Below are 24121 nucleotides of genomic sequence, written 5' to 3'. Positions count from 1 at the left end.
GCCCTCCTAACCACCTTCCTTTGACCTGGATGCGACTCCAGAGGTTTGTGTTACCCCTGCTCAGTTCTGAGGGTCTTGGTGCAGGGAGTTGGGCTGGGAAGCGGAAGTCAGAGAGGGGGGCCTGTAAGGAAAATGGTCGTTGTTCCCTCTCAGTCTTCCTTGCAGTCTTTATTTTTTTATTTTGCTTTTAAAAGATGGGGGTCTTGCTATGTTGCCCAGGCTGGTCTCGAACTCCTGGTCTCAAGCGCTCCTCCCACCTTGGCCTCCCAAAGCTCTGGGGTGACAGGCATGAGCCCCCGTGCCCAGCCTCCGTGCAGTCCAGATAGCTGACTCAGGCTGGAGAGGAACCAGGGCAGGCACCCTGAGAAGTGGTCTCAGTGGAGTAGGTAGTACACCAGCCTGTGTTGGAGAATCAGACTCCTTAAGTCAAGGTCTTCCCAGACGTCTGGTTTTGCCTGCTCCATGAATGATACATCAAGACGCTGGGGCCCAGAGGGTGGAGAGGATGTGTCCACAGTGGCAGAGGGAGCAGGGCTCAGCAGCGTCGGAGCAAGCCTTCTGGCCCCCACTCAGGGCCTGGCTCCCAGAGCGCCGGGTTTCAGTCACTGGGGCTTAGGCCGGCCCAGACGGGCTTGCAGCTCCTGCATCATGCCAGGGTGCATGAGGTCAAACCTGAAGGCGGAAGTCAGGCCCATGAGAACGGGTTCCCAGGTGCCCACGGTCTCTTCCCCACCCCAACCGAGTTGCCCTGTGCCTACCCATGTCCCAGGGGCTTTCTCCTGGCTGGCACTGGGGTCCCATCATGCCTCAGAGGGCTTGGCTCTGGGGGGTCCTCCGGCTGGAGGGGTCTCTGCTCAGGGGCCGACAGTTCCTCCTCAGGAGGATTGGGGGCTGGAGACTCCTCCTGCTGCTCCAGGACTGGAGTCCGACGAAAAGAGGGCCGGGAGCGACGTTGTGAGGAGCTTCTCGAGAGATGCACGCGGCTCCTTGGGGCAGAGACATCTAGGAGGGACCCAGGGAGCGGGGCCTGCAGGAAAGGGAGCACAGAGGACCATGGGACCGGCTTTGGGATTCCACTCATTCCCCCCCCAGACCCCACTAAGAGCCCTCACCTCACTCCAGCTGCTGGCAGCACCTCCTCTGGCACTGCTTGTGGCCTCAGCTGTCTCGGCTTCCCCGACTGACCCTGGCGCAGCTTCTGTAGGGGTCTGGTGTGTTGGCCACTCCTCCTGGCCCCTGACGTCTTCCAGGCTTTCTGGCTCAGTCTCCTTGGCCTCTGCCCTCCAGCCCCCGGTCACCATGAGACCCTCTGCATCAAGGAGCCTTGGTGCCTCTCCCTCAGGGTGGTGGTCCCCACGCCGCCCCTCACTGTCTTCCCTCTGTTCTCTCTCCTGCCATCCGACAGCCTTTTCTTCCAACAGCATCCACTCTTCTAGAAGCCCTGCAGCCTTCACCATGGCTCCCATCCCGTCTGCCCTCGCTGTCTGGGAGCCCACGCGATCCAGCCCACAGCTGTCCTCTGCACCTACAGATTCCTCTGCCTCTACCCGCCCTCCCCCAGGTCCTCCCTCCCTGGCCTCAAAAGCCTCTGCTTGGCCACCTCTGCCAGCCACCTCTTCCTCTGCTGAGCCCTCCAGGCCAAATTCCTGCCCACCTGCATGCTCTCCTGCTGCTGTCTCTTCCCTTTCTTTCAAGTCCCAGCCTTGCCCAAGCGCCCCTTCCAAAGCTTCACCAGCACCAGCAGCGCTGACATCTGGGTCCACCTCACCCCCCATAACCTCAGCAGCTACAGTGCCAGTCTGTGCATCCTCAGGGTCCTGGAGGCCCACAGCCACCGCCTGCAGCCTCCAGCCTCTCCTGGGTGTTCTGTCAGCCTCCGCCTCCCCATCCTTGGTTTCCCTGGCATAGGCCTCTCCCAGTGACAGGCCAGGCCCTGCGTCTGCTCCCGTGCTTCCATCCAGATCCTGGTTCTCTGAGACAGACGCCTCTCCCTCCTCAATTCCACATCCCGTGTCCTGGGTTGTCAGCAGTCCCTCCCCGCCTGCTTCTGGGACTTCTGATAGTTCAGACTCTCGGTCTCCTTCAGCCTCAGCCACCGGGGTCTGGCCTCCCACAGCCTCCACCTCCCACTGCTCGCCATCGGCCGCATCCTCCTGGGTATTTCCTCTCTCCATGTCCCTTCTCGTGCGGTTTTCCCAGGCTCCTGGGAAGGCCTCGGAGGCCTCCGGCTTTACAGACTCTGTGTGCCTGGGACCTGCCTCCAGGCTCCTCTCCTGCTCCTCTTTGCTCCAGGCCAGAACTCCCTGGAGCTCCACCTCACCTGCCTCCCTTTCCTCGGGTTGCTTACTTGGGGTCTGGGCGCCTCCCATCAGCTCAGGTCCCTGGCCTTTGGTGACCCTGTGTGTGAGGCCACCCCCTTCCACCCCCAGTGGGCCGCAGCTAGTCTGGGCCACCTCGCTCTCCTCCCCTGGGAGCTCCTCCTCAGGCCTGGCCTCTGAAGTCACCTCCAAGTCGGCAGCGCCTTCAGCCTCTCCATCTGAGGGCAGCTCAGCCGCTGGATCCCTGCCGCTCCCTCTCTCCTCCTGGGCCTCCTCTGCCTGTACCAGCTCCTCCAGCCTGGCCCGGTCAGCCCTGATCTCCAAGTCCCACCTCATCTCAGCCTCCTTCCCACGCAGGTCCACCTGACCCTCAAAGCTCTCCCCTGCCTCCTGGCCTCCCACAGCCTCCCTCCCTGCTGTCTGGCTCTCAGCAGCCTCTTCTGTTCTCTCAGTGCCCAGGACCTGGACCTGTTTGGGGAAAGGGCTCATCTCAGCCTCTCTCTCCTCATCCCCCTCCTCCTCTAGGACCCAGACTTTTCCAGTAGCCTCTAGGAGCCTTTCTCCTGAGACTGCTCCATATTCTGTCTGTCTGACTCCCGGGAGGTCAGCCTCCTCTTTGCCTGAGGTTGTCCAGGCCTCATCCCCTCCTGAGGCTGTCCCAGCCTCCTCCTCCCTGGCCGGGGCTGTCCCAGCCCCCTCCCTGCCTGAGGCTGTCTCGGCCTCCTCCTCACCTGAGATTGTCCTGGCTTCCTCCCCATCTAAAATTGTCCTGGCCTCTTCCCTGCCTGGGGTTGTTCTGGCCTCCTCTCTGCCTAAGATTCCCCAGTCCTCAGGCACTGCCCCTGGGCCCCGCGTCCCCCATGCCCTAGTGCTTTCACAGGCCTTCTCTACCACCACCACCTCTTCTCCTTTCCCAGCCCCTTCGGCCCCAGGCTCCTCAGTTTCCCCTGCATCTGCCTTCCTGACACCCTGCTCCGTCTCCCGGTTGTCCCCTGCCGCCTTTGGCCCGCCAGCACCAGCCTTCCCCTCTGGCTCCCCGTGCCAGGTCCCCTCTGACTCCACCCCTCTGGCCATCCCTGGCTCTCTTGCCCTGACCTCTTCCTCCTCCTCCTCCTGTTCCCAGATTCTCAGCCTCTCCTCTCTGTTCACTTCCTGCTCGTCGGGCTCCTGCCTCTCCTGGGCTTGGCCACTCCTCTCTTGGCAAGCCCCAGACCCTGCCTTGGATTTCTTTCTGGCCTCCAAGGGGGCACTTGGCTCCTGGCACCTGGCAGCCTTGGCTGTCTCACCAGCCCCACTGTCCTGCCTCTCTGCTTGGGACCCATGGGAGCTGCCATCTCCCCAGCCCCAGGTCTGTTCCACAGCTGAGCTCCCCGCTTCAGGTCTTCCGTCCTCTCCAGGCCCTCTCAGCCCTCCAGCCCCCTCGTTTTGGCTGCCTCTAAGGCCCTCCGGGGTCTCCTGGGCTTCCTCCTCTACAATCTTCCCTGTCCTTCCCACGGCCACCGCCCCCAGTTCTTCAGCCTCCTGTGCCTCCCGCTCTACAGTGGGGACTGCATCTCCCAAGAGGTAGGAGACAAAGGTGCCGAGGGAATCCTAGGAAAAAAGAGGGAGGGGAGAGGCATTAAGGGGAATCCCAGTCCTTTCCCTGGGGGTCCTGGCTGGAGGAGCCCAGGTTAAGGAACAGGGTACTGAGATCTGAGAGGAGAAGAGGATTTGCAGAAAGAGCCAGAAAGGGCATCGATTAGGGGTATGAGGACGCATGGGTGGAGGTGGGGCCTAAAATTCAGAAAGATTAGGCCAGGAGTCTGCCTGATCCTGAGAAAGCAATCTCTAGTCTGAGGAGATCAGAAGGAGGAGGGGAAAGGTGAGGCCCCAGGGGAGGTGCCCGGAGGTGAGGCCCCAGGGAATGGGGTGCAAGTCTCTGGCAGCTGTCTGCCCCTCTCACCAGTGCCCCCCTCAAGGCCTGGTGCAGCCCAGGGAGGTGTAGCCGGAGGAAGTCCATCCTGTCTGTCTGTGTCTGTGTGTCCAGAAAGCTGATAATGACCGTCCCCACCCACCAAGACAAGCCAATCTTCCCGAGGACCGAAGGCACTTCCTCTTCCCCTGTGTCTCCCTGATGTGTCCCCACCCCAGGCCCTGCCCATGGCTCCTGATGCCCATAGCAGCCCCCATTGCAGCCCGGGAAATGGGTGTACATCACACAGGGGACTCAGGTGCACATTTGGAAATAAAGGGTAAGGGAGAGGCCAGAAAAGTCAAAGTGGGAGCAGGAGACCTTAGAACTGGGGAGGGGGAGAGGGAGGGGACATGTGGCAATAGCAGCTCAAGTGACTCAGGTCTTGTATGCGCACCTCAGCCATTTCCGTCTCCCCTACAAGCCACAGCCACTCTGCAAGAGGAAGCTGGGGTTTGTGGTTCCTGTTTTGCCTGGGAAGAAAGAGTAGCAGTGAAGAGGGGGCTGGTGGGAGCTCTGACACATTTCAGTGTCATTAATGCTTCCGCCAGAGGCGGAAGGGGCTGGATTGGTGGCTCTAGGGTGCATCCCCTCATCTATGATTAGCCTTGCAAAAGAGAACTTGGCTAAACTTTATATTGTGGCTATCTGTGTCTTCCTCCCACCTTCCTGTGACTTTCTTGATGGCAGATGCCATGTATGAAACGCTGCTGAATTTCTAGAGCCCTGCACGGTAGTAGGATTCCATTTTCCATCAGTTGAGTGACCTGGGAGGCACACTAGAGGGGGCACATTTCTTTTCTTTTCTTCTTTTTTTTTTTGTTTTTTGAGACAGTCTCACTCTGTCGCCCAGGCTGGAATATAGTGTCGAGATCTTGGCTCACTGCAACCTCCGCCTCCCTGGTTCAAGTGATTCTCCTGCCTCAGCCTCCCGAGTAGCTGGGATTACAAGTGCGTGCCACCATGCCCGGCTAATTTTTGTATCTTTAGTACAGACAGGGTTTTGCCATTTGGCCAGGCTGGTCTTGAACTCCTGACCTCAGGTGATCTGCTCACCTTGGCCTCCCAAAGTGCTGGGATGACGGATGTGAGCCACCACGCCCAGACCAGAGGGCACATTTCAAACAGCATTCTGAAGGCCTGGTGGTGAGAAAGAGCAGATAGAGGTGGCACAGCCCATAGCAGAGATGAGGCCAAGGACAAGAAGAGAATGCAGGATGCCGCTTTCCACCTAGAGGAAGGTAAGAGTATGATTCCTTATTTGGAACTACATAAAGTGACCTTGCTCTACTTCTCTTCCCCATACCCTCCTTCTCCCCTCCCCAGCCCCACTTTCCTATTCCAATTAGGGCAATTGGATGAAATCACAGCATCGGAATCTTAGGCCTTAAAAACATTTAGTCTGGCCAGGTGCGGTGGCTCGCGCCTGTAGTCCCAGCACTTTGGGAAGCCAAGGCAGGTGGATTGCTTGAGCTCAGGAGTTGGAGGCCAGCCTGGGCAACGTGGCAAAATCCTGTCTCTACAAAAAATACAAAAATCAGCCGGGCATGGTGGTGTGCACCTGCTGTCCCAGCTACTCAGGAGGCTGAGGTGGGAGTATCGCCTGAGCCTGGGAGGTCAATGTTGCAGCAAACCAAGATCCTGCCGCTGCACTCCAGCCTGGGCAAGAGAGCAAAACTCTGTCAAAAAAAAAAAAAAAAAGAAATCTGGTCTAAGCACCACCTTTGATGGAGGCAGGAATCCTGCAGCAGCCTGGAGCCAACCCAGTGGCCCTCTGGTGCTCTATTTCTTATCACCATACAGGTCTCTAAGGTCACCTTTAGGTATAACATTGTATGATCGTCAACAATTTTCCAATTTTTCACACACACACACACACACACACACATATATATCTTCTTTTCTTTTTTACTTTTTCTTCTTTTTTTGAGAGAGGATCTCACTCTGTCGCCCAGGCTGGAGTGCAGGTGGCATGATCATAGCTCACTGTAGCTTCACCTCCTAGGCACAAGTGATCCTCCCACCTCAGCCTCCAAAGTACCTGTGACTACAGGCATGCGCCACCATGCCCGGCTAATTTTTGTTTTATATGTATATATATTATACATATATATGGTTATATATATATATTTGTACCTTGGTTTTCTCATCTGTAACACCAGGGGTTGAACTGCTATGACATTTTTTGGTTCTAGGATAATTTGGAAATAGGGATCTCTTAACATCTTGGATACTGCCAATAGATAATTAATGAAATCCCCTTAGATGGGTGTTATGTTTATTTAGGTCTCTAAAACAATTTGTAAAGTTAACAGATGGGGATAAGAATGACCTGAAGCTGGTCGTCTTTGTTCGAAACCAGAAACACTCCTGCCTCAAAAAAACAAAAACAAAAAGGGAGGAGTAAGCAGGTCCATATTTGTTTCTGGCAAGTGAGTGCTGAAGGAAAGGAACTGAAGCCTCCCACAGCCATAACTGGTCCTGGCAGGATACCGTCTCGGTCCTGAGCGCCACTGATCTAAGGTCATGGCTCCGCTTGCTGCTCCCACCCGCTCCAGTTTAAAACCTGCGGTTCCAGGGTTCTCCGGCCCCTCCCTTTCTCACGCTCCGAAGCCGAGAAGGCCCAAAGCGAAGATAGAGAGGACCCGGAAGTAGGGAAAACCTCTGAGCACGTGATGGGGGAACACGCGGGTGCTGTCACGTGATCCGACAGCCGGCCTCTGCAGAGTGCAGAACGTTCTGCTGCTCTTAAAGGTACAGGCCGCAGGGTCCCTGCTGTAGACGGGGCGGGGGCAGAGTACGATGGGTGGGGCGTGGTGGGTCGTAGGGCGCTCGAGATGGAGCCCCCAGCTTCCTTGATGGATTGCGGGGCGCGAGTGCCCCAGACAAGCCGGAGCTGGGACCGGCAATCGGGCGTTGATCGTTGTCGCCTGTCGCAGACCCTCATCCCTCCCGTGGGAGCCCCCTTTGGACACTCTATGACCCTGGACCCTTGGGGGACCTGAACTTGATGCGATGGGAGGCTGTGCGGGCTCGCGGCGGCGCCTTTCTGATTCCGAGGGTGAGTAATCCGGCCCACCCTCTTGGAGCGACCACCTCTGGCTCGCAGCCCACCTGAGGGGAGTGAGAGCTGACTCCGCCCCGGGAGGACACGCTTGAGGCCGTCGTGCGCCTGAGAGTGGGTAGGGGTCATGCCCTCTTCTCGCTCTCCCAGGTGAGGAGACCGTCCCGGAGCCACGGCTCCCTCTGTTGGACCATCAGGGCGCGCATTGGAAGAACGCGGTGGGCTTCTGGTGAGTGGCCTGAGAGTTCAGCAAGTGACAGTGGCGTGGGAAGAAGGAAGTGACAGGAGGAAAGGAGGAAGAAAGAGTTAAGCTGCGCAAAGGAGCTGAACCCACAAATACTTACTGAATCCACTGGTTTGCCCGGGGGCAGCATGTAAAATTTCCAAACTTCACGCCTTATCACCTTCCGGATTTCGCCAAATCCTCATAGCATCTGTAGGATTATTTACATTTTTCCTCCAACCAATTCAGCCTTAAAGTTTTTTAATGCACATATTTTTTAAAAGAAAACTTTAAATCACGACTCCACATGGAAAACCAGCATTTTCCTAATGAACGTTTAAATAAATGCATCACTACTAAAACTTTTATTTTTTTAATTTATTTTATCTTTTTCTTTCTGAGACAGGGTCTTGCTCTGTTGCCCAGGTTGGAATGCAGTGATGCAATCACAGCTCACTGTAGCCTGGAACTCCTGGGCTCAAGTGATCCTCCCACCTCAGCCTCCAGGTAGCTGTGACTACAGGAATGCACCACCGCACCTGGCTGATTTTTTAATTTTTTTATAGAGATGGGGTCTCACTATGGGACCTGGGCTGGTCTCAAACTCGTGGCCTCAAGTGATCCTCCTACCTCAACCTTCCAAAGTGCTGAGATTGCAAGCATGAGCCACCATGCTGGACCTGAACCTTTTTTTAATTTGATTTTATTTTTGAGACATAGTCTCACTCTGTCACCGAGGCTAGAGAGCAGGGGCACGATCTCGGCTCACCAAAACCTCCGCCTCCCAGGTTCAAGCGATTCTCCTGTCTCAGCCCCCTGAATAGCTGGGATTACAGGCACGCGTCACCAGACACAGCTAATTTTTTGTATTTTTAGTAGAGATAGGATTTCACCATGCTGGTCAGGCTGGTGTGGAACTCCTGACCTTAGGTGATCCCCTTGCCTCCACCTCCCACAGTGCTGGGATTACAGGCGTGAGCCACCGTGCCCCGCACTAAAACTTTTTAAAATGGAGGACCTTTTAAAAAGGTTTTTTTTAAAAAAACCTTCTAAAATCATTCAAATACCAAGCCTCCGGAAATACTTCTAGCATTAACCTAAACATTGAGGACTTGGATCCTCCACCCACTTCCGGATTGGGTTGGAAGTGGCTTCCCATGTACTGTTTGGAAGAGTCACTTAACCTCTCTGACCCTGGTTCCTCTACAGTCAAATGGGAAGAGTAGTATTGTAGTTCTACTTCAAAATCTTGTGAAAAGGCCCCTAATGAAATCTCTGGCACCAGACCCGGATTCCCTCCCATCACTGAGTGCAAATCTGGGAGATGAGGGTAAACAAACAAAACCCTTCCTGAATTCTAAAGGCCTTTGATCTTATCTTGTTTTGATCCGTAGAGCATTCTGTTGGGGGGATAGTCAGGAGATGAATTTGTATCCCTATTTTGCACATGAGTAGACTGAGACTACTAAACAGCAGACTTGGGGCTTGAACACAGTCCTTTCGGTTTCGAGCCCCAGGATTTTTTTTTTTTTTTTTTTTTTTTTTGAGACTCTGTCTCAAAAAAGCAGGATCTTGGCTTACTTACTGCAACCTCCGCCTCCCAATTCAGGCAATTCTTGTGCCTCACCCTCCGAAGTAGATGGGATTACAGGCGTGAGCCACCACGCCCAACTGATTTTTGTATTTCCAGTAGAGACGCGATTTTGTCATGTTGGCCAGGATGGTCTCGAACTCCTGGCCTCAAGTAATCTACTCACCTCAGCCTCCCAAAGTGCTGGGATTACAGGTGTGAGCCACCGCGCCCGGCTTCCCCAGGATTTTTTTTTTTTTTTTTTTTTTTTTTTACTGTACTGCAGTGCATCAGAGGATGAGAAGTACCCCAGGAACTGAGTCACAGTGGGAGCTCAGAGGAGAGAGTGGCCTTCTGGGAGAGGCCTGGGAGGCTGGAAGTGAATCCAACTCTGTGATCCCAAAGCCCCTATTTCTTCCTTTTTTTTTTCTTTTTCTTTTTCTTTTTTTTTTTTTTTTTTGAGATGGAGTCTCGCTCTTGTAACCCAGACTGGAGTGCAATGGCGCAATCTCGGCTCACTGCAAACTCTGCCTTTCGGGTTCAAGTGGTTCTCCTGCCGCAGCCTCCCGAGTAGCTAGGATTACAGGCATGTGCCACTTCTCCCGGCTAATTTCGTATTTTTTAGTAGAGATGGGATTTCTCCATGTTGTTCAGGCTGGTCTCGAACTCCCAACCTCAGGTGATCCGCCTACCTTGGCCCCTCAAAGTGCTGGCCAAGATAGCCCCACCGCACCGGCCTCTTCCTTTTTATTTTTTATTTTTGTAACAGGGTCTTGCTCTGTCACCCAGGCTGGAGTGCAGTGGCATGATCACAGTTCACTGCAGCCTCTAACTCCTGGACTCAAGCAATCCTCCCACCTCAGCCGCCCAAGTAGCTGGGACTACAGTTCGAGCCACCACACCTGGCTAATTTTTTAATTTTTTGTAGAGACGGGGGTCTCACTATCTTGCCCAAGCACCGAAGCCTGTATTTCTGACCCCAACACTGAATGAAGATGGAATCTGGTGATAGAGGGAAAAAAAAAAAGAGGGAGCTGATTGAAGGGCACAGGTAAGGGGAGGTTTGGCACAAAGGCTACAAATGGCTGCAGGATCAGGAGGGAGCTGAGACCTGTCCTCCTTCCAGGCTGCTGGGCCTTTGCAACAACTTCTCTTATGTGGTGATGCTGAGTGCCGCCCATGACATCCTTAGCCACGAGAGGACATCGGGAAACCAGAGCCATGTAAGTGACTCTCTACCACCACCACCATGGTTAGTCCCTGTGGGAAGATGAGGGCGTGGGACAGAGGCCCCCTTGAAAAACTCATGGAATGGGGTGGCCAAGGGATGGCACAAGGAGGGGTAAAGTTTCCAGTCTCTGGCTGGGCACAGTGGCTCACACCCATAATCCCAGCAGTTTGGGAGGCTGAGGCAGGCAGATCACTTGAAGTCGGAAGTTCAAGACCAACCTGGCCAACATGGTGAAACTCCAACTCTACTAAAAATACAAAAACTAGCTGGGTGTGGTGGCACACACCTATAGTCTGAGCTACTCAAGAGGCTGAGGCAGAAGAATTGCTTGAAGCCAGGAGGCAGAGGTTGCAATGAGCCAAGATCACACCACTGCACTCTAACTTGGGCAACAGAGTGAGACTCCATCTCAAAAAAAAAGAAAGCTTTTGAATGTGTTATCTAAATAAAGTCCATTTACAGGGGCATCTGTGGCCTGTGGTCTAGTAGGGTGAGACTCATATGGAAACCCCCTCTTCATTGTGCATGCAGAGACACTGAGGTCCTGAGAGGTCAGTCACTGCTGACCCAAAGCCATCCTTCAATTGAAGGCAGAGCTGGGATGGGAGCTGGCTCTGTGTGTCTATCCCTCTGCTTCCAGGGTGAAAGACATTGTTTTCTTCCATCAGGTGGACCCAGGCCCAGCGCCCATCCCCCACAACAGCTCATCACGATTTGACTGCAACTCTGTCTCTACGGCTGTGCGTACTAATCTCACCTGGTCCTCTCCTGACCCAGGGCCCCTGGGTCTGTAGACCCCACTCCCAGCCCTTCACTACCCAGCTGGGCCTGTCATGATTAAAACAGTTGAGACCTGGGCTGTGCGCATTGGCTCACACCTGTAATCCCAGCACTTTGGGAGACCAAGGTGGGAGGATCACCTGAGCCTAGGAGTTTGAGACCAGCCTGGGCAGTATAGTGAGACCCCATCTTAAGGAAAAAGAGAAAAAAAAGGGTATATGTAATAATCGAGACCTTAATATAATTTCTGAGGCTGAGGAGGGCAGATCACTTGAGGCCAGGAGTTCAAGACCAGCCTGGCCAACATGGTGAAACCCTATCTGTACTAAAAATACAAAAATTAGCCAGGTGTGGTGGTGCATGCCTGTAATCCCAGCTACTTGGGAGGCTGAGGCAGAAGAGTCACTTGAACCCAGGAGGTGGAGGTTGTAATGAGCCGAGATCGAGTCACTACACTCCAGCCTGGGTGGCAGAGTGAGACTCCGTCTCAAAAAATATATATATATATATATATATTTTTTTTATATATATATATATATTTTATATATATATATATATAAAGGTTTGTATATATATGTATAAAGTTTCTGAGCCCTTTCTGTATGTAGCATATATTAGCTCATTTAATCCACACAGCAGTCCAGTGAGCTAGGCGCTATGATATCCCCATTTTCCAGATGAGGAAACTGAAGCTGATAGAATATAAAGTCTTGACACACAGCTAAGGAGTGGCAGAGCTGAGACTTGAACCCAGGTGTGCCTGACCCCAGAGCCTGTGTTTGTAGCAGGCTGGCTCCTACCTCTCCTTGGCCACGTGGTTGGGAGGGTCGTCCCCTGGAACCTCTGGGGTCTCACTCCTTTCTCCTGTCCCAGGCCGTGCTCCTGGCAGACATCCTCCCCACGCTCGTCATCAAATTGTTGGCTCCTCTTGGCCTTCACCTGCTGCCCTACAGGTCTGGGTGGGAGTAGCAGGAGGCAGGGCAGGCAGGAGCTGAGAATGGGGAGGCCGGGAGGGCTGAGATGCTGAGAGTAGAGACTAACCTTTCCTCTCTCTTCCGTTCTGGCCCCCTCAGCCCCCGGGTTCTTGTCAGTGGGATTTGTGCTGCTGGAAGCTTCGTCCTGGTTGCCTTTTCTCATTCTGTGGGAACCAGCCTGTGTGGTGAGTGTGCGATTCTGTGTCAGATGGGGGTCCCTGGGGAACCGCATTAGAGCATTTGTGGGAAGAGTCTCCCCAGCCTCCCAGAGGAAAGGGATTCATTCTGTCACTCTTAGAAGCCTGCTAGGGCTATCAGCAGTAGGAGATGGGATACTGGGACAGTTTGAAGGGGTAGGCAGTGGAGGAGATGGGAAAAAAATGGATGAATTAGACGGAGATTGAGGTGAACAAAGTCAAGACTCTGTGATGGGCCGGGCACGTTGACTCATGCCTATAATCCCAGCATTTTGGAAAGCCGAGGCAGGCAGATCACCTGAGGTCAGGAGTTCGAAACCAGCCTGGCCAACATGGAGAAACCCTGTCTGTACCAAAAATACAAAAATTAGCTGGGTGTGGTGGCACGAGCCTGTAATCCCAGCTACTCGGGAGGCTGAGGCTGGAGAATCTCCTGAACCTGGGAGGCAGAGGTTGCAGTGAGCCGAGATCACGCCACTGTACTCCAGCCTGGGTGACAGGGCGAGACTCCATCTCCAAAAAGAAAAGAAAATAAAAAGAAAAAGACTCATGGAGGGGCAGAGACATCAAGGGTGCATGTCTGCTCCTGGTCTGATAACTGGGTGGATGGAGGTGCCACTTTCCATGAAGTGACACACAGGGGAGGGGGACTCTGCTTCAGACCTGGAACCTGGCCTGTACACAAGATCTGTTGGAGCCTCTATGAGGTGATATGGAGGAGGCCATGGCCAGACACCTTAGGGGCCTGGGCGATGTGGCAAGGCGAGGTGTTACCACCCTGTTGCTTGTCCTCCCCCCAGGTGTGGTCTTGGCTAGCATCTCATCAGGCCTCGGGGAGGTCACCTTCCTCTCCCTCACTGCTTTCTACCCCAGGTAAGCAGGTGGAGCAGGGAATGTGGGGAGAGGCAGTCACATGGTCGGCCTTGGTCCTCCTGAATGCTCCTGTGTTCTCCTTCCCAGGGCTGTGATCTCCTGGTGGTCCTCAGGGACTGGGGGAGCTGGGCTGCTGGGGGCCCTGTCCTACCTGGGCCTCACCCAGGCTGGCCTCTCCCCCCAGCAGACCCTGCTGTCCATGCTGGGTATCCCTGCCCTGCTGCTGGCCAGGTGAGTTGCCCTGAACTGGGAGGGAGAGGGATCCAAGGAGAGAAAACTTGGCCATGGCCAGGCGTGGTGGCTCACGCCTGTAATCCCAGCACTTTGAAAGGAGGCCGAGGAGGGCAGATCGCCTAAGGTCAGGAAACCAGCCTGGCCAACATGGTGAAACCCCATCTCTACTAAAAATACAAAAATTAGCCACGTGTGTTGGCGGGTGCCTGGAGTCCCAACTACTCAGGAGGCTGAGGCAGGAGGATTGCTTGAACCCTGGAGGCAGTGGTGGCAGTGAGCTGAGATCTCACCATTGCACTCTAGCCCGGGCGACAGAGTAAGACTCTGTCTCAGGAAAAAAAAAAAAAGAAAGAAAACTTGATTATGATTGCAACCTTCAAGTCCCTACCTTGCTCTGAAGGGAGGTGGAATCTGGACTCTGATAGCCCCAGGTGTGAGTCCTGGAGCTGCTACTTTTTAGCTGTGTGGCGTTGAACAAGTTACTCCACCTCTCTGAACCCTCAGTCTCCCCATATCTCAAATGGCAGTCGTTCTTGCTTTCCTGGGAGGTGACGAGGGTAATGCATTCAGCACAGTGTGGTTCCCAAGGTGATTAGTAGGATGAGGGTGGACTTTGATTAGTTCTTTTTTTTTTTGAGATGAAGTCTCTCTGTCACTCAGGCTGGAGTGCAGTGGCTGGTGTGATCTCAGCTCACTGCAACTTCAGTCTCCCGGGCTCTAGTGATTCTCCTGCCTCAACCTCCCAAGTAGCTGGGACTACAGGCCCATGCCACCAGGCCTGGCTAATTTTTTATATTTTTAGTAGACACGGGTTTCACTGTGTTGGCCAGACTGGTCTTGAACTCCTGACCTCAAGTGATCCGCCTGCCTTGGCCTCCCATAATGCTGGGAATACAAGCGTGAGCCACTATGCCTGGCCTGATATAGTTCTTGTATTTTCATACATATTAGGAAGCACTTTGGCCAGGCATGGTGGCGGGGTGAAACCCATGTCTACTAAAAATACAAAAACTAGCCAGGCTTAGTGGCGCTTGCTTGTAGTCCCAGCTACTCGGGAGGCTGAGGCAGAAGAATCGCCAGGAGGCAGAGGTTGCAGTGAGCCGAGATCATGCCACTGCACTCCAGGCTGGGCAACAGAGCGAGACTCCTCTCAAAAAAAACAAAAAAAAAAGGAAACACTTTGAACTAGCCAATCACACCTGACCCTTCACAAGATTAGTGCTTAGGACAAGTCCAGGTAGTCCATTTAAAGGAAAATATTAAGTAAATATTTATATTTATATTTATATATATATATATATATATATATATATATATATAAAGTGGATATGGCAAATAACATGAAGCCAGAACCTAAGTGACTAAAATCGAGGAAGTTCTGGCCTAGCACAGAGTGAACGTATAATTAATGGGAACTAGAGCAACCATTAGAATAATAATGGCCAGAAAACAGAACTGACTCGCTTGGTGTGAGCCAGCAGTCCAAACGAGGACCTGCTGAGCATAGTGGCTTATGGCTGTAATCCCAGTGCTTTAGTAGACCGAACCTGGAGGACCACTAGAGGTGAGAAATTTGAGACCAGCCTGGGCAGCATAGCAAGATTCCATTTATACAAAAAATGGAAAATATGAGGTGGGCTTGGTGGCACATGCCTGTAGTCCCAGCTACTTGGGAGGCTGAGGCAGGAGGATTGCTTGAGCCTGGGAGGTCGAGGCTGCAGTGAGCTATGATTACACCACTGCATTCCAGCCTGGGTGATGGAGAAAGACCCTGTCTCTGAAAAAAAATCACAACAAAACAAAGGCCCGTGAATAGTAACAACAAGGAGATAAATTCAGCTCCAAAGAAGGAAGCCTTTGTCTACAATTGGAGCTCTCCAGCACAGTGTAGGCGCCTTAGAGGCGGTGAGCTACCCATCTTTGGAAGTGTTCAAAGGTAGAGGTGTTCCCTGGGAAAAGAGTGGCCTAAACAGTCCCTGGGGACCTTCCCAGCCAGTAGGGTTCTCTGACCCTGCCTTCATCCTACTCCTAGCTATTTCTTGTTGCTCACATCTCCTGAGGCCCAGGACCCTGGAGGGGAAGAAGAGGCAGAGAGCTCAGCCCGGCAGCCCCTCATAAGAACCGAGGCCCCGGAGTTGAAGCCAGGTAGGAGACACAGACCCTTAGAGAGGTCACTTTCTCTCTGGGTTTGGCCTTTTCCTCTCTGCAATGGACACAGTTATGAGGGGAAAGAGAGTGAGTGTACTGGTTATGGGAAAAGCCTTTGTCTATTTGAGAAATACTTGTTGAGGCCCAGCACAGAGGCTCACGCCTGTAATGTCCCAGCACTTTGGGAGGCTGAGGCAGGAGGATCTCTTGAGCTCAGGAGTTTGAGTCCATCCTGGGCAACAGAGCAAGACCCTGTCATAAAAAAGAAAAGAAAGAGAAAAGAAAGGGAGGGAGGGAGAGGTATTAATTGAGTACTTACCATGTGCCAGGCATTCCAGTCACAAGTGCTGAGGCCCTGCGGTGGGGATAAGCTGGGATGTTCTAGCTCAAGTGATCTTTTGGAAGTGTTCAAAGGGATAAGCTTGAACCCAGGAGGCGGAGGTTGCAGTGAGCCGAGATCGCACCACTGCACTCCTGCCTGGGCAACTGAGTGAGACTCTGTCTCAAAAAATAAAAACAATTTAAAAAGAGACATGAAGAGGTCTCACCTGGTTAGCTTTTTTTTTTCCATCATGGTAAAAAGTATGTATATTACTCGAAGTTTACCATTTTTTTTTTTTTTTTATCTTACTTTATTTTTCTGAGACGGAGTTCACTCTTGTTGCCCAGGCTGGAGTGCGATGGCGCAATCTCAGCTCACTGCAACCTCTGCCTCCCGGGTTCAAGTGATTCTCCCGCCTCAGCCACCTGAGTAGCTGGGATTACAGGCACCCGCCACCACACACGGCTAATTTTTGTATTTTTAGTAGAGGTGTGGTTTCTCCATGTTGGCCAGGGTGATCTTGAACTCCTGACCTCAGGTGATCCGCCTGCCTCAGCCTCCCAAATTGCTGGGATTACAAGCGTGAGCCACTGCGCCCAGCCATTTTAACAATTTTTAAGTGTCCAATCCAGTGGCATGTAAGTCACTTCCCACTGTTGCGTGGTCTGGTTAATTCTGTCACACCGGCGCCTCTTTGCCGAGTCTTCAGTGTGAAAACTTCATCTGCCCTTCTCTCTCTGTTCCCCTGCAGGCTCCAGCTCCAGCCTCTCCCTTCGGGAAAGGTGGACAGTGTTCAAGGTTCGGATGATGGCTGGGGTGTGTCCCCGTGGGAGTTGCTCACCTCCGGGCCCCCCACTTATATCTTCTGCCTTTTCCAGGGTCTGCTGTGGTACATTGTCCCCTTGGTCGTGGTTTACTTTGCCGAATATTTCATCAACCAGGGACTTGTGAGTGAGGGGTGCTGGGAGGGATGTGGAGGTGGTGACTGGGGCTGGGACCCCAACGGCCCCATCCATCTCCCCTGTCTGGTCTTTGCTGCAGTTTGAACTCCTCTTTTTCCGGAACACTTCCCTGAGTCACGCTCAGCAATACCGCTGGTAAGAGGAGCGAGGGCAGGGGGCTGGGAGGGTGCCGTGGTGATGGGGCTGCCCTGCTCAGTAGGGACCTGGGGGAGTGGGATGGTCCCTGGAGGAGCGTCCTCTCCTACTCCCTACCCTAACCTCAGGTACCAGATGTTGTACCAGGCTGGCGTCTTCGCCTCCCGCTCTTCTCTCCACTGCTGTCACATCCGTTTCACCTGGGCCCTGGCCCTGCTGCAGGTACCAAACCCCTGCCCCTCACTCCGTTCCCACCTTGGCTTCCAGCTTCCCCAAACTCCCCTGCTTCCCACTATCAGCAGGAAGTGTACTTTTTTTTTTTTTTTTTTTTTTTTGAGACAGAGTCTCACTCTGTTGTCCAGGCTGGAGTGCAGTGGCGCAATCTTGGCTCACTGCAACCTCTGCCTCCCGGATTCAAGTGATTCTCCTGCCTCAGTCTCCCGAGTAGCTAGGATTACAGGCGCCTACCTCCATACCTGGCTAATTTTTGTATTTTTAGTAGAGATGGGGTTTTGCCATATTTGCTGGTCTTGAACTCCTGACCTCAGGTGATGTGCTGGCCTCAGCCTCCCAAAGTGCTGGGATTACAGGGAAGTGTAAATTGTACACTATCATTTCTTAGCACAGGGTACCGAAGTCCAGCAGGGCTCCATGTAAAATGTATAGCCTCAGGAGCCAAGCAAAACCGAGCTTCAGTACTCAGCCACTGAGTGACTTAGGGCAGGTCTCAGAACCTCTCTGAGCCGCAATTTCCTCGTGTATAAATTGGGTGTGGCCAATACCTATTTTTCAGAGTAGTTGTAAGAAATAGAGATGAAAGAAAGAATGGAAGAACAAGGTTTTGTATTGTGTATGTATGCGTGTGTGTGTGTGTGTGTTTTAAGCCGTGTGGTGATTGGGCTGGGCCAGGTGGCTCATGCCTGTAATCCCAGCACTTTGGGAGGCTGAGGCAGGTGGATCATTTGAGCCTGGTAGTTCAAGTCCAGCCTGGGCAACATGGCAAAATCACATCGCTACAAAAATTAGCCAGGTGTGGTGGTGCACACCTGTAGTCTTAGCTACTAGGAAGCTGAGATGGGAGGATCACTTGAGCCTATGAGGTCAAGGCTGCAGTGCACCAAGGTCATGCCTCTGTACTCCAGCCTAGGCAACAGAACGAGACCCTGTCTCCCAAAAAAAGAAAAAGAAAGAAAAAGTCAGGACCTTCCTCTGTCGCCCAGGCTGGAGTACAGTGGCATGATTATAGGTCACTTACCTCATGCAAAGAGACAGGCTTTCAAATAATGTTTCTAACTATAAGAAAATGTACAGTTCCTTTATTCTAGATAGTTAATTATAATAGAATTGGTGACTTTGTAGTCAATGGGTTATTTATCTTAAGGGTGGTGAGCAAATTCCACTGCCCTTGGCAAACAGTAGTTTACAGCTTTAAGGGCACAAACACCCTTCCTCACAACAGTCTAATAAAAGGAGTTTCATATAACCAGTATTCATTGTTTCAAGGTTACAAATCCACAGTCCCTGGAGGTAACTGTTACAATAAACTGTCAACTGTGACAGGAAAGTCCTCTGCTCTTGAAATCTAGGAACCCAGTGGTGGTTCACACCTGTAATCCCAGCACTTTGGGAGCCGGAGGTGGGTGAATCACCTGAGGTCAGGAGTTCAAGACCAGTCTGGCCAACACAGTGAAACTCCGTCTCTACTAAAAATACAAAAATTAGTCGGGCGTGGTGGCACCTGTCTGTCATCCCGGCTACTCGCTAGGCTGAGGCAGAAGAATTGCTTGAACCTGGGAGACGGAGGTTGCAGTGAGCTGAGATCGCACCGCTGCACTCCAGCCTGGGCCACATAGAGCAAGACTCCATCTCCAAAAAAGAAAAGAAAACCTTAGGAATTCAATTCTGTGATAGCAAAATACAGAAATAGAAATACTTTAGGCCAGATGTTGTGACTCACACTTTAGGCCAGGTGTTGTGACTCACACCTGTAATCCCAATGCTTTTGGAGGCTAGGGTAGGGGGTGACTTGAAGCCAGGAGCTTGAGACCAGACTGGGCAACATAGTGAGACCCCCATCTCTTAAAAAAAAAAAAACACAGGAGAATTGCTTGAGCCCAGGAGTTTGAGAGAGCAGCCTGGGTAACATCATGAGACCCCATCTCTACAAAAAACAACAGGGTGTGGCGACATTCACCTGTAATCCCAGCTACTTGGGAGGCTAAGGCGGGAGGATCGCTTTAGCCCAGGAGTTCCAGGCTGCAGTGAGCCATAATCATGCTACTGTATCCCAGCCTGGGTGAGACCCTATCCCCCCCCCAAAAAAAAAAGAAAAAAAATTACACTTTAATATTATGGCAAAAGCATGTAAATATCCTCCAACCTTTTTCCTTATTTATCTGAGCAGTGCTGCAAGCCCAGGGTTTGTACCCACAAAACCCCAGATTTATAACTTGGGGTGCTTCTAGATACCACTGAAATATGTAGCTTATGGTTTTAAGCTACATGTTTTTAGCTATAATTTTTTTTTTTTTTTTTTTTTTTTTTTTGAGATAAAGTCTTGCTCCATTGCCCAGGCTAGAATGCAGTGGTGCAATCTTGGCTCACTGCAACCTCTGTCTCCCACATTCAAGGAATTCTCAAGCCTCAGCCTTCTGAGTAGCTGGGATTACAGGTGCACGCCACTACGCCTGGATAATTTTTTGTTTTGTTTTGTTTTTTAGAGACAGAGTTTCGCTCTTGTTGCTCAGGCTGGAGTGCAATGGCGTGATCTCAGCTCACTGCAACCTCCACCTCTGGGATTCAAGCGATTCTCCTGCCTCAGCCTACTGAGTAGCTGGGATTACAGGCACGTGCCACTACACCTGGCTAATTTTTGTATTTTTTAGTAGAGATGGGGTTTCGCCATGTTAGTCAGGCTGGTCTTGAACTCCTGACCTCAGGTGATCCACCCACCTTGGCCTCCCAAAGTGCTGGGATTACAGGCATGAGCCACCACACCTGGCTTAGGGGTGTGTCCTTTTTAATGCTCATCTTTAAGTCCACCTGAGATTTAATGAATTAGGACCTCTAGGGTAAGCCCTGCTTGGGGCATTTGTACCTAGATCCCCAGGCGATGTTTACGTATACGAAATGTATGAACTGCCAGGAGGTTGCCTACACACTATACAAGAGGCAATGTAGCATGGTCAGGGCTAGGAGAATGGCACCTCCCTGAGAGACTGGGATACAGAGGTGGGACCTACACCCTGGGGTGGGGATCAAGGAGGCTTCCTGGCCAAGTGCAGTGGCTCCTGCCTATAATCCTAGCACTTTGGGAGGCTGAGGCAGAGGGGCAGCAACTGCTTGAGGCCAGGAGTTCAAGCCCAGCTGAATAGGATGCCCGCCTACTCCCACCTTATTTTACCATAGTGAACCAGTGGTTTTTCCAACAGGTGCAATTTTGCTGCCCAGGGGATGTTTGGCAACGTCTGCAGGCATTCTTTGGTTGTTACAACTAAGGGATGCTATGGGCATCTAGTGGGCAGAGTCAGGGATGCTGCTAAATGCACTGCTGTACACAGGACAGCCCTCACCACACAGAACGACCAGCACCAAATGCCAAGAGTGCTGCAATTGAGAAATCCTGGTTTCGATGGTCCCACTTCCTTTAGGAAGCCTCCGGTTTTGTTTGTTTGTTTGTTTTTTGAGACAGGATCTTGCTCTGTCACCCAGGCTGGAGTACAGTGACACAGGCATAGCTTACTGCAGCTTCCACCTCCTGGGTTCAAGCAATCCTGCTCAGACTCCCGAGTAGCTGGGACTACAGGTGCATGCCACCACGCTCAACTAATTTTTAAATTTTTTATAGAGACGGAGTTTTGTTATGTTGCCCAGGCTGGTGTCAAACTCCTGGCCTCAAGTGATCGTCCCACCTCGGTCTCCCAATGTGCTGGTATTACCTGCATGAGTCACTGCACCAGGCTGAGGTTGGGATTTTTTTTTTTTTTTTTTTGAGATGGAGTCTCTCTCTGTTGCCCAGGCTGGAGTACAGTGGTGCAATCTTGGCTCACTGCAGCCTCTGCCTCCCAGGTTCAAGCAATTCTCCTGCCTCAGCCTCCCAAGTAGCTGGGACTACAGGACCACTACACCCAGCTAATTTTTGTATTTTTAGTTGAGATGGGGTTTTACCATGTTTAGCAGAGACCAGGCCAGGCTGGTCTCGAAATCCTGACCTCAGGTGATCTGCCTGCCTCAGCCTTCCAAAGTGCTGGGATTATAGGTGTGAGCCACCACCCTGGGCTGGTGTTGAGATTTTATCTAGGCCTGGCAGCCCTCTCCTTCACCAGTATCTCCTAGAACCAAGGGCCCCTGGAGGAGAGGCCCCCTCTCCCTCCCTGCCCCACCGTGGGCCCAGGCTCAGCCTCTCCCTCTGCTCACAGTGCCTCAACCTGGCATTCCTGCTGGCGGACGTGTGGTTCGGCTTTCTGCCAAGCATCTACTTCGTCTTCCTGATCATTCTGTATGAGGGGCTCCTGGGAGGCGCAGCCTACGTGAACACCTTCCACAACATCGCCCTGGAGGTCAGCACCGGCCGGGCAAGGGCTGTGGGTGGCCTGTCCAGGGACACCCAGGGCAGGGATGTCTGGGACTGAAGCCTCACCCCTGCTCTCTGCCCTCCCAGACCAGTGATGAGCACCGGGAGTTTGCAATGGCGGCCACCTGCATCTCTGACACACTGGGGATCTCCCTGTCGGGGCTCCTGGCTTTGCCTCTGCACGACTTCCTCTGCCAGCTCTCCTGATACTCGGGATCCTTGGGACGCAGGTCACATTCACCTGTGGGCAGAGGGGCAGGTCATATACCCAGGCCCACCCTAGAGCCCCTCCACGAACTGTGCTCCTGGCCTTTCCAGCAGGGCTGGGAGTAGGGAAGGGCTGAGACCTTGTTCCCCTTGCAGTGGGGCTAGCCCTTGTCTCCTGCTCAGGGAGTTTCTTCCTGGCATCATGCCCTCTGAATAAATGCCGATTTTATCCATGGACTTCTTGTGCTGTTTTTGTCTCTAAAAAGAAAATACTTTTATTATAAAAGTAATACATGACCACTTTCCTATATATAGACAGCATCAAGAAGGTATGTCAGCAGATTCCTCTCTTTTTGTTTGTTTTTTCGTTTTGTTTTGTTTTGTTTGACAAGAGTCTCACTCTGTCACCCAGGCTGGAGTGCAATGGCGCGATCTTGGCTCACTGCAACCTCCACTTCCCGGTTCAAGCAATTCTCCTGCCTCAGCCTCCCAAGTAGCTGGGATTACAGCTGTGCACCACCACGTCTGGCCAGTTTTTGTATTTTTAGTACAGACGGCGTTTTGCCATGTTGGTCAGGCTGGTCTCAAACCCATGACTTCAGGTGATCCATCCGCCTTGGCCTCCCAAAGTGCTGGGATTACAGGTGTGAGCCACTGTGCCTGGCCTCTGCCGTTTTTAGGCCTTATGTATTCATTCATTCATGTATTCATTGTATGGTACAATCTATAAACAATCATGTTGGACATTCTTTCCAGCATGAAAGTTTCCAGAGAAGTGGAAAGAATTGTGCAGTGAATCACCCTGAGTGTGCACTACCAGGTTCTATGTTAACATTTTGTTACAGTGGCTTTATCATGTAGTCCAGCCCCCATCAAATCTATCCGCTCACTATTCCATCACACCCTGCTGAGGCATTTTATTTTTTATTTTTAGAGACAGGGTTGCACTCTGTCACCCAGGCTGAAGTGCAGTGGCACAGTCATGGCTCACTGTGGCCTGGACCTCCTAGACTCAAACAATCCTCACACCTTGGCCTCCCAAGTAGCTGGGACTACAAGTGCACGACACCAAGCCCAGGTAATTTTTTTTTTTTGTAGAGATGCGATCTTCCTATGTTACCCAGGCTGATCTTGAACTCCTGAGCTCAAGCAATCCTGCCTCGGCCTTCCAAAGTACTGAGATTAAAAGCATGAGCCACTGCTCCTGGCCTATAGTCCTGTTATTAGGTACAGTTTATATACACAGTAAAAAGTATAAATTGTTACATATTTTTACAGTAAACAGAGTCTGGGCCAGGCGCCATGGCTCATGCCTATAATCCCAGCACTTTGGGAGGCCAAGGCGGGCACAGGCAGATCACCTGAGGTCAGAAGTTCGAGACCAGCCTGGACAATGTGACAAACCCTGTCTCTACTAAAAATATAAAAAATTATCCAGGTGTGGTGGCACGCACCTGTAGTCCCAGCTACTTGGAAGGCTGAGGCACGAGAATTGCTTGATCCTAGGAGGCAGAGGTTGTGGTGAGCTGAAATTGCGCTACTGCACTCCAGCCTGGGCAACAGAGCAAGACTCTGTCTCAAAAAGAAAAACAACTGAGTCTGGCTTAGTGTTTCTCATACTTCATTGTTACCCTTTCTACTATATTTACCATATTTGAACCTAACAGTACTTTTATTTACTTAATAGTTTTCATTAAAGCAACTAACCTTTAATATAAATTCACTTATTTTAAAGGGAAACATCATTTTAAAATCATGAGTTTGAGGTGATATATATGTATTTTCTACTACACTTTAAATAGTTATGTAACTATTGGAGTTTAAAATGAACATACAAGTTCCTCCTGAGACTACTCCATCACGACCAGTGATGTTTGTGGACCCAGATCTAGGAAATGCTGACCCACTGGTTAATAGCATGGGCTTTGAAGGCAGAAGGAACTGACTTTCAGGTGCCAACCCTGCCATTCACTAGCTGTATGACCTTGGGCAAGTCACTTCACCTCGCTGCACCTCAGTTTCCTGATCTCTCCAATGGGATAATAATAGCACCAGCACTTCATAAGGTGCTTTTGGAAGCTACATGAGATCATGTCAACACCCAATAAACATCAGCTCTGATCATGCTATGATACGACTCCTGCCTCTCACCTTTGCATTGCATTATACCCGTGTTTCTCAAACCTTAGTGTGCACTGGAGGCCTTGTTTTTGTTTTTGTTTTTGTTTTTGTTTTCTTGGAGACCAAGAGTCTTGCTCTGTCACCCAGGCTGGAGTACAGTGGCATGATCATGGCTCACTGCAGCCTCAACCTCCTGGCTCAAGGGATCCTCCTGCCTCAGTCTCCTGAGTATCTAAGA

At 51.8% G+C, this 24121-nt stretch overlaps 2 protein-coding genes across 9 annotated transcripts; one reads left to right on the top strand and one right to left on the bottom strand.

The window, feature by feature from the left end:
* Nucleotides 1-136: 136 nt before the first annotated feature.
* Nucleotides 137-4735, bottom strand: APOBR (apolipoprotein B receptor). Its single transcript, XM_023193001.1, has 4 exons — nucleotides 4261-4735; nucleotides 1113-3908; nucleotides 759-1027; nucleotides 137-672 (listed from the first exon to the last, which is right to left on the bottom strand). Exons 1-4 carry the CDS (start codon nucleotides 4510-4512, stop codon nucleotides 603-605), a joined length of 3387 nt encoding a protein of 1128 aa, XP_023048769.1. The 5' UTR covers nucleotides 4513-4735; the 3' UTR covers nucleotides 137-602.
* A 636-nt stretch (nucleotides 4736-5371) lies between these two features.
* On the top strand, nucleotides 5372-21999 carry CLN3 (CLN3 lysosomal/endosomal transmembrane protein, battenin). 8 transcript variants are annotated; one of them, XM_023193002.1, is made up of 17 exons: nucleotides 5372-5510; nucleotides 6848-7023; nucleotides 7209-7330; nucleotides 7484-7562; nucleotides 10253-10349; nucleotides 11026-11097; nucleotides 12011-12090; nucleotides 12211-12296; nucleotides 13109-13181; nucleotides 13269-13412; nucleotides 15448-15560; nucleotides 16637-16683; nucleotides 16764-16832; nucleotides 16927-16982; nucleotides 17111-17204; nucleotides 21401-21541; nucleotides 21643-21999. In XM_023193002.1, the coding sequence occupies exons 3-17, from the start codon at nucleotides 7285-7287 to the stop codon at nucleotides 21760-21762; spliced, it is 1317 nt and encodes a 438-aa protein (XP_023048770.1). In that variant the 5' UTR covers nucleotides 5372-5510; nucleotides 6848-7023; nucleotides 7209-7284; the 3' UTR covers nucleotides 21763-21999. The 8 variants fall into 8 exon arrangements, with proteins under 8 accessions (XP_023048770.1, XP_023048772.1, XP_023048776.1 ...); XM_023193003.1 differs by having other exon boundaries at nucleotides 5373-5510; nucleotides 6758-7023; XM_023193004.1 differs by having other exon boundaries at nucleotides 6848-7330.
* Nucleotides 22000-24121: the final 2122 nt, after the last annotated feature.

This window comes from Piliocolobus tephrosceles, chromosome 17 (assembly GCF_002776525.5).
Source record: "Piliocolobus tephrosceles isolate RC106 chromosome 17, ASM277652v3, whole genome shotgun sequence".
NCBI lineage: Eukaryota > Metazoa > Chordata > Mammalia > Primates > Cercopithecidae > Piliocolobus > Piliocolobus tephrosceles.
This window is presented reverse-complemented; position numbering and strand designations above follow the sequence as displayed.

Excerpts from the sequence above, each read along its gene's own strand:
- APOBR (XM_023193001.1), bottom strand. The coding sequence starts at position 4,512 with ATGTACACCCATTTCCCGGGCTGCAATGGGGGCTGCTATGGGCATCAG. Across the intron at positions 3,909-4,260 it reads AGGCCTTGAGGGGGGCACTG|GATTCCCTCGGCACCTTTGT; the intron begins GTGAGAGGGGCA and ends CTTTTTTCCTAG. Across the intron at positions 1,028-1,112 it reads CTGCCAGCAGCTGGAGTGAG|GCCCCGCTCCCTGGGTCCCT; the intron begins GTGAGGGCTCTT and ends CCTTTCCTGCAG.
- CLN3 (XM_023193002.1), top strand. The coding sequence starts at position 7,285 with ATGGGAGGCTGTGCGGGCTCGCGGCGGCGCCTTTCTGATTCCGAGG. Across the intron at positions 12,091-12,210 it reads CTTCACCTGCTGCCCTACAG|CCCCCGGGTTCTTGTCAGTG; the intron begins GTCTGGGTGGGA and ends TGGCCCCCTCAG. Across the intron at positions 17,205-21,400 it reads GGGCCCTGGCCCTGCTGCAG|TGCCTCAACCTGGCATTCCT; the intron begins GTACCAAACCCC and ends CTCTGCTCACAG.